The 9,120-nt window shown below is 36.6% G+C and overlaps 1 protein-coding gene across 1 annotated transcript; it reads left to right on the top strand.

The window, feature by feature from the left end:
* Nucleotides 1-6,679: 6,679 nt before the first annotated feature.
* On the top strand, nt 6,680-8,847 carry LOC110272927 (uncharacterized). The gene is made up of 4 exons (XM_021125675.1): nt 6,680-6,949; nt 7,282-7,873; nt 8,004-8,569; nt 8,662-8,847. The coding sequence occupies exons 1-4, from the start codon at nt 6,680-6,682 to the stop codon at nt 8,845-8,847; spliced, it is 1,614 nt and encodes a 537-aa protein (XP_020981334.1).
* Nucleotides 8,848-9,120: the final 273 nt, after the last annotated feature.

Below are 9,120 nucleotides of genomic sequence, written 5' to 3' on the forward strand. Positions count from 1 at the left end.
CAGATGGCAGCTGGTGGGGAAAGTGGAAGGTGGCTTTGGTACGCGGAAACGCCGTCGTTTAGCGAGGAGAAGATGTATCTACTTTGAAAGTGGGTCCCTCTCATATTACTTTGTCTATTGCCACTTGGCACACTCCCCATGCTCATTATTTTTTTAAATGGATTCTTTCTAATTTTTTTTAACAAGAGAATAAGGTGTAATTTCTCACCTTTAATTTTATGAGTGAAATTAAAAATAAATAATAAATAATAATAAATAATTAGATTAAATACTGAACACTATTTAATTCAATTTTTTTTCACTTGAGAAGATGTGCTCTCATAATTTTTCTTTGAGATTTCTTGGATATCATTATTGGATCTAAATATATAGTAACAAAACAAAACTCATGACGCCTCAATTGATGATTATATTAACATTTGAATCAAGCATTTTTATGTGCGACAAGAATTAATGGTGTTTGGAGTGAGTTTCATATTCATAGGGTTTTATTTTTGTGACTACATATTCATAGGCTTTAACAATCCACAAAGTGAACTTGAATAATTAAGAGAATATGGTAAAGAATAATACAAGTGTGGAACATTTTAGTCGGGGATTACCTTGTAACTTTAGATGAAGCTTCATAATAAGACTAAATTTTCATTTTGCTCCTTGATATTCATGTTATTACTTATTTTAATTTTTAAAATTTAAAATTATCTATACTGAGTTTTTAGATTTAAGTTTAAATATTAATGTAGTCTTTTAACTCTTTTTTACGATGACTAAACAAACGGAATGCTAAGATGACACCCTCCCGCCTACGCTAGATGATGAGGACATGACGTCGATTATTTTTTAGCACTCAAACAAGTTAGAAATATCGTCGTTTTGTATATAAAGGAAAAAGAAATGATGGAGACCCAAAATAAAGTATTTTTTTTCTTCTCTACCTCCACTATTCTTTATTTCTGACTTATTTGAACGCCAAAGGCAAATGACGTCATTTACTTCATCCAGGGTACCATTTCAGCATTCCGTTTGCTTAGTCATCATTGAAAAGAGTCCAGAAACCTAATGCCCATACTTGAATCTGAGGATTTAGTATAGGTAATTTTGAATTTTGAAGACTAAATTGAGTAATCGCGTGAATCTCATAAACCAAAATGGAGATTTAGTCTACATAATAGACCTGTCAAAGATTTATTTAAATCTTTGCTCGGATGATTATTTATGGTTTTTTTCATATAAAAAAATATTAGTGTTACTATTATTGGAAATATAATTATTTGGTATAATTACATGTAGGTGAATTTTATAAATAAAAAATTAATATATGGGAATATATTGCAACTCATTGTTGTTGTTGCTGTTGTTCTCTTTTAATTATAATTAAGGTGCTATTTTCCAACCGATAGAGCTCTTCAAACAAAATATGGGTAAGAATGTTACTTGAACTATATAAGGGCTATAAACAAAGGCAAAATTCTTCACGCCAAGGAGAAACTATTGTAAGCTATGGTATTATAGTAAATGCACAAATCAGTTATGGTACATGTTTCTTAGAACAGGGCATTGTATTATGCCTATAATATAATGAAGTTTCGGTTGCTATAGTACAAGCAGAGGAAAAAATTCAATAAAAATGTGTAGGCCATAGTTGCTTCTAATGCAAAAGACAGTTACCGTGTCATTTTTCTGTTGATTTTTCTGATTAAAAGATTGTATGTAACAACCACACTCTTTTTCTGGTGCATCCATCAACACTGATACCTAAAACAGCATCTTAAACTACCATGCACCTTCGCTCTTTTGACTCTTCTTCTACCTAATAAACGTATTCAACCGTGTCCAAGTTGTATTTTTAAATCAAAGAATAATAATTTGGTAAATACTTTTCAAACTTGACTATTTTGCACCCCGAGTAAAATTTATGTAACATCTCAAAATTCTTTAATTGAGATTAACAACTTCAAATAAAGTGGTGACTATTAAGCATTTCGTAATTCTTTTAACTTAATGAAAAGCAAAAAAAAGGGAGGAAATTTTAATTAGGTCCATTTGGAAAATTTTAAAAGTAATTTGTTTGAGCTTTTGACTTATAAAAAATAGTAGTATTAGTGTTTGGTGTAATTTTCAAAATTAAATTACAACTTTTTAAGAAGCTATTTAAGAGTTTATAGAGAAATTAAAAAAATGACTTCTATCATAATGCTACTATTTTTTATCATATTTTTATAAAATAAGTCTTTTAAAACTAAAAATTCAAATACAAAATAATTTATTTATAAATTATTTTTAATATAATTATTTTTTATTTAAACTATTTTTTCAAAAATAACTTAATTAAATTGTACCGTTTTGTTAAAATTGGCAATATTCAAGATTTATGGAAAGTGGGAACTCTTGCCTACCGGCCTAAAAAACGAATAGCATATAATGAACCGGAATCTGGATCATTTTTCTCCGGCTAGGAATTCCTCAAAAACAAGCAAAAGACAATGACAAATATAAAGATATAATTAAAGTTATACATTAACTAATATAAATACAAAAGTAAAAGTTTGATGTGGTCCAAATTTTATTTTAGTTGAATATGAAGTTGGCGCCGAAGAAGAAAGGAAAGAAAAAAAAAAGGCTTAATACCATTATATATTAAATAAAGAATCGACAATGTATATATATGTGAACTAATGGTTTGCAACTTTGTTAAAAGTGGAAGAAGACAGCCTAACAGTGCAACTATGATTAACCGTATACATCATAATTTGATTTTAATATTCTATAAAATTTTGAAGAAAATGATCTAACAAGTACTACTTTAGTTAAGAATACTATATTTTTGAGGACAAGTTACTAAAATAAAATGTTTAGAAGTTAATATTATTGAAGTATAATTTTTAAACATTACACACATAAATGTAACTTTATAGATCTATGAAAACTACGAAAAGAGTATAGCGGTTTACGTTGAGACGCGTGTTAGTAAAACTACTATATTTTGTAGCGATTTCTGAGGGAAGACAACAAAAAAAAATTCACGACACTCCAATTTCTTCACAAATGTCACACTTAAAAAAATCTTGTGAGGTTATAGTGGTTTCTGTTTGGTTACAAATGCTTATAAATACCAAGCAATAGGTAGTGGTGTAGTAGTAGATTGTCATTTTTACAAATTCACAAAAAGACAGTGAGGAGAGTTTTTTGATTCTAGTCCATTGTCATGGAAAATTAAAAAGAAAAAAAAGTAAAAAGCACGGCGTTAAGTTAACTGATACAGAACCAATGAGCGTTTTTATCCGGTCAACAAATACGTTGTCAGAGTTGAAAACAAATATATTGCAAAAGGCAGGGCTGCGTGGGACAAAGTAGGTGAATAAATTGTTCTACAAGATTTTAATTGCGGTTGTGTCAACTAGTGTGAAGTATGAAACATTTATGATAGGATCGGATGAAGATAAGCATGTTTTATTGTTGGAAGATGGCGTCGACATTTCTGGGGCATCGGCGCCCAATCCTCAATCAACTATCGTGGTGGGTGTTTCTACCTCGATGCTTGTCGTTACACTTGGTTGTCTATTGGCTGATCCTCCATTTGTTGCAGTTAGAATAGTTAGGTCACCACGTATGATTCCGGGTATTTTAGGTGACGGTGAACCGGATCCGGTTAAAACTGCGATGCGAGAGGATGATTCGAACGCTCACATCGTGGGGGACAGTGATAAGGATCCGGATACTCCGAAGAACTCACCTTCACATCAGGGGCCATCTAGTTTCGGGACACAGCAATACTTCTATAGATTTATGAAAATTGCATTTTCGTCTACAATGTTTAAAAATTGTATTTCGATAATATTGATTTCTAAACATTTTATTTCAATATCTTATCCTATTTTTTATGCATTTAATACATTTTATTTTAGTTAAGAATTTAATACATTTTAAATTCTTAATAAATGCCTACCAAACCCAATTTTAAATAAAAATGACCGTGTATATTAAAATAGTTATTATTATTTTGAGCAAGTTACTAAAATAAATTATTTGCATATCAATATTATCGAATTACAACTTTTAAACATTATATACAAAAATATAATTTTTATAGATCTATAAAAACTACGAAAGCAATATAACGAGTTAAACACCAAAGTGGTCCCTGAGATTCACAAAATGCACCGATTTAGTTCCTGAGTTCCCAATTGCACAAATTTAGTCCTCCAAATTGAAAAAAATGCATCAAGTTGGTCCCCCGCATATTTTCCGGCCAGATTCCTTACCGCCGGGAGTGACGTGGCGAATGAGTACCACGCTGGATGAACGAAAACGACGTCGTATTGGGTTTTGGCGCTAAACCCACTAATAGACGACACCGTTTCAACTCAGCATCTACAAAACTTTCAAACCCCCTCCCCCAATATTCAAAGATCACTTCGTCTTCTTCATCTCCTGCGAACTGAAACCATCAAACCCTGGCATTCTAGACTCCTGGCGTGACTTTTCGAAGTGAAACAATCTGGAGTTCAGTGGAACCTCTTCATCGTTGGCTGAAGATCGGTGAAGGAAGGAGCAAAGATTCTGCCTGGAATCTCCTGTGACAGAGGTAGGCATGCAGGATATTACATAGTATTTTTCTGTTCTACGTAGTGGTAAGGTATCGTACATTATGGATTTTACTTGGGAATTTGGTGTAGATTGATGGGAAACCATGGATGCTATGTTAGTGGATAGGGTTTTTGCATTGGGTGGTGCGGGTAGGGGTAATCGGAATGCTCTGTTTTCAAACCGAAAATATAAAATTTCTATAATGGCATGGTGACTGAAGTAGTTGTTAGTTAGGGATTTTGGCATATGATCTGTTGTTGATTGTGGATTCTATATTTTAGTAAAAATATTGTATATTTTTTTTTCCAATACAGATGGAGAAGTTGCTGGATATAATGTTCCATCATGGTGGAACGTTTAAGAAGAATGCTGATGGAAAGTTAGTTTACTCACCTGACAATAAAGCTTGCTTAGGTGATTTAGATGAGGATAGACTTGATGTCTTCTTCATCAGGAACTATTTCAAGGAGTTGGGATATGACAAGGTAATTAAGTGTTGGTGGCTGGTTCTCGAGAGGAGCTTGGAGGTTGGATTGAGAGCTCTGACCACTGATGATGAATTAAGGGAGATGTGCTTCCATGCACAGATGAATGATGGCCTAGTAGATGTTTATTTCGAACATGGAGTTTCGACACCCGAACTGTTGGAGGGGAAAGAAGATGTGTTGTGTCTGGATTATATTCAACAAGAGGAGCCTGGTGGTGAGTTAAACAAGAAGAACACCCCTGAGGAAACCTTAAATGAAATGCCACATGATAAAGCTGATCCTGACCCAGAACCTCCTACCCCAATCCCCATTCCAAACAGTCCAACTGCAATCCCAGTTCCTGCTAACACTCCCATCAGAAAACCTATGCATGATGACACCAAGTCCATGGCTGATCATGAGAACCCCAAACTCCATCATATATCCAACCCAAAACCCACTACAAAGCCCAATACAACCTCAACTGTCAATCAGAATCCAAAACCCAAACAGAACCAGAAGCCCAAGAAGACTCAACCAAAGCCCAAGCCCAAGATTACTTCCAAAACCAAGCCCAAATTTAACCCACCTAAAAGAATCACAAGATCTCAGGCAAGGGGACAGTGGAGTGCTAAGAAAGGGAAGCAAATTTTTCATGTGGATTTAACTGGAAACAGATCCAGCAGTGATGAAGGGAGTTCAGAGGATGACTCTTATGTCCCTGTCCAGGAGGCCAGCTCTAGTAGTGATGATGAATTGCTTAAACAACCAATTAGGAAAGAGGTCAAGAAGGTTCAGAAGGCCTCAGCCATGGCCAAGGGAAAGGAAAAGTTGTATAAAGACACTATTATGCAAGATGATGATGCAATTGTGGCAGACTTATCTGATGTAGAGGTGGACCTTGGTTTTTTAGGAAGTCCAGGAGGGGGATTTATGTATGATGCTCTTGACCCGGGTGCAGAGTCTGATGGTGCCAACTCTTGGCACTCGGAGGAGATGAAGACTCCTCCTAATTCTGAAGATGAATTGGAATCTGATGGAGAATCGGATGAATTTCCAATCTTCCAGGAGGGACAGAGATTTGGTGAGTTGCAACTGCAAGTGGGAATGAAGTTTAACACTAAACAAGAATTCAGGGATGCTGTGCGAGAGTTTACCATTCAGGAGGGTAGAACGATTAAGTTTGTAAAGAATGACAATGTGAGGTGTAGGGCAGTGTGCCAGGTGGAAGAGTGCTGCTGGGTTGTTTATGCCTCAAGGGATCACGAAGACACTTGCTGGCAAATCAAGACCTTTTATGACGATCATACATGTCCGAGAGAGAATTCTAATAGGGCTGCAAACAGAGCTTGGCTGGCAAGTAAGTTGGTCAAGAAGGTTAGAAAGTACCCCAACTTCAAGCAATGTGAGGCTGCAACATACTTTAGGTCTAAGTGTGATCTCATACTGCATAGGAATTCATTAGCCCGAGCCTTGGCTGATGCAAGAAATATTGTCTACGGGGATGAAAAGGCACAGTATGCCTTGTTAAGGGATTATGCTGAAACGCTCCTAAAGACCAATCCGGGATCCACTATAAAATTGGGGTTACTCCACTGCCTGACGGCCAAGTAGTGTTTGAAAAAATGTATATCTGCCTGAGTGGTTGCAATAACGGGTTTAAAGCTGGTTGTCGACCTTTAATCGGCCTCGACGGTGCATTTCTGAAGACGCAGATTGGTGGACAGATATTATCAGCTGTCGCACAAGATGCAAATCACCACATTTATGTGGTTGCTTGGGCTATAGTCAACATTGAAAATAAGGAAAACTGGAAATGGTTTTTGGAGTTACTCCACGAAGACTTGGGAGACTATAAGGCTAACGGGTGGTGTTTCATTTCTGATATGCAGAAGGTTAACCAGTTTATATTGGAAGCAAAATGTATATTAGTTCATTGTATGCAATATTTTGATTCTATGTTTTATTTGGTATTGATAATTGCAAGTTGCTGGAATCACTTGTAGTATGTGTGAATATTCAGGGTATTTGTTTAACTAAGTAGTTTGATTTGTTAGGATGGTTTGCTTGGTTAGGATGATTGGTTATTGATTATTTAAGCTGATTGGTTATTGATTATTTAGGGTGATTGGTTATTGATGACTTAGGGTGGTTGGTTATTGATTAGTTAGGCTAATTGGGTATTGGTTATTGCTTGGTTTCTGCTATATCTTTCCATCAATTGCAGGGGTTGATTTTGGCTGTGGAAGAGGTCATGCCACAGGTCCACCATCGTTTCTGTGTATGGCACCTGTGGCGTAACTTTAACAAACAGTGGAAGGATCTTGAGCTGCGGAGACTCCTTTGGGATGCTGCAAGGTCAACCACCTTTCAAGATTTTATTGGCAACATGGACAAGATCAAAAGAGTCAGTGAAGAAGCATGGACATACCTTAACAAGTGGCCTAGGCATTCATGGACGAAATCTCAATTTAGCCACAGGCCAAAGCTGGATAATATATGCAATAACGCATGTGAGGTATTCAATGCAAGGATCAAAGAGGCTAGGAGCAAGCTAATCATCACCCTGCTTGAAGAGGTAAGGATGTTCGTTATGAGGTCCATTGCAAAGAACAAGATAAAGTTGAACAATCACATCGGAAAACTTCCTCCAGTTATTCAGAGCCGATTAGAAAAGGTAAGGAAAGAGTCAAAGAACAGGGTACCTATATGGACTGGGGATGAAGCCTATGAGAAGTTTGAGGTCCATGGACAACCAACAAACATGGTTGTCGATCTAGGCAAAAGACTCTGCACCTGCCAATTCTGGATGTTAACAGGTAATTTTTGTTACATTTACATCTAATTCTGTTTCTTTCTATTTATCTTCATTTGCATTATCATTAGATTCATTTTAGTGTAATTTTTACCTGAACTGTTAACTAACATGTTCTGTTTGGTGTGCTGTAGGCATTCCCTGTGTCCACGCCTGTGCTGCTCTTGCACGGGTGAACAAGAGACCAGAGGATTTCTGCCACCCCTTGGTCACAATGGATTCATACACGAAGACCTACGAACATTATATCAATCCTCTTCCGGGTCAATCCATGTGGGAAAAATCAGCATATAGTAAGCCCCAGGCTCCTAACATCAAACGAAAACCAGGAAAGCTCACAAACAAAAGAAGAAAGGACGCTGATGAGGGTCCTAGTGTAAACAAGAAAGCTAAGCAGACTGTTACCCTAAAGAGACAGCTCAAGCCATTCACATGCACATATTGTGGTGTAAAGGGCCACACCAAGAGGGGATGCAAACAGAAGAGAGCTGATGAGCTTGCTGCTGCTCTTGTGGCTGCAGCAGCAGCTGTGGCAGCTTCAAAGGACAAAGCTACTGCTACTGGGAGTACACCTGCACCTGAAGCAACCAACAGTACCAATCCGGCAACATCGGCAGCTGACATTCCACCCCCAGTGTCTGGACCGCAAGCTGAAGAGGTTGAATTATCCCAACCAAGCTATGGTGGAACACAAGATGAGGTATAAAATGTCCCAAATGATTTGTTGTTCATAATCCTATATTTAACTCCCCTTTTCACAGTAACTCATTTAACTTATTACACTTCAAGCAGGCACCACCACCACCAGCAACAAGGCCACCTAAGTTACCAACTAAACGGAAGACCACACCACAACCAGTAACTTCTTCTGTCGATCCCATGCAAGGAGCAACTGCAGCCACAGCTTCAAGGTTGGAAAGGTTCATGAAGATGGTTCCAACACCTCAGTTCAAGGCACCAAGGAAGAAAAACCCTTGATTGGGATGTTGTAGCAGCTGCTTTAACAATATATATGGGATTTGGGCATTGGTTGATATTTTGGATTTTTTGGATTTTTTGTTACCTCTCTTAGGGAATGGCTCTTATGTAGACTGTATGGTTTATTTTGATTTTCTTGTAGTAGATAATTTAACAGAGTTTATGCTTGAAGGTAGCTGTTTCAGTCTGTTTATCCTTATGTGGACAACTGCAACAATGTTACATTGACAATGTCTTGTTTATAATCTACAAAGCTACTATTATCAATTTACA

Source organism: Arachis duranensis, chromosome 6, assembly GCF_000817695.3.
Source record: "Arachis duranensis cultivar V14167 chromosome 6, aradu.V14167.gnm2.J7QH, whole genome shotgun sequence".
NCBI classification, from domain to species: domain Eukaryota; kingdom Viridiplantae; phylum Streptophyta; class Magnoliopsida; order Fabales; family Fabaceae; genus Arachis; species Arachis duranensis.

What these genes read in the sequence shown, in the direction of transcription:
- LOC110272927 (XM_021125675.1), top strand. Translation starts at nt 6,680, where the DNA reads ATGTATATCTGCCTGAGTGGTTGCAATAACGGGTTTAAAGCTGGTTGT. An exon ending in TCATTTCTGATATGCAGAAG is followed by an intron (nt 6,950 to 7,281) that starts GTTAACCAGTTT and finishes CATCAATTGCAG; the next exon opens with GGGTTGATTTTGGCTGTGGA. An exon ending in CCAATTCTGGATGTTAACAG is followed by an intron (nt 7,874 to 8,003) that starts GTAATTTTTGTT and finishes GGTGTGCTGTAG; the next exon opens with GCATTCCCTGTGTCCACGCC.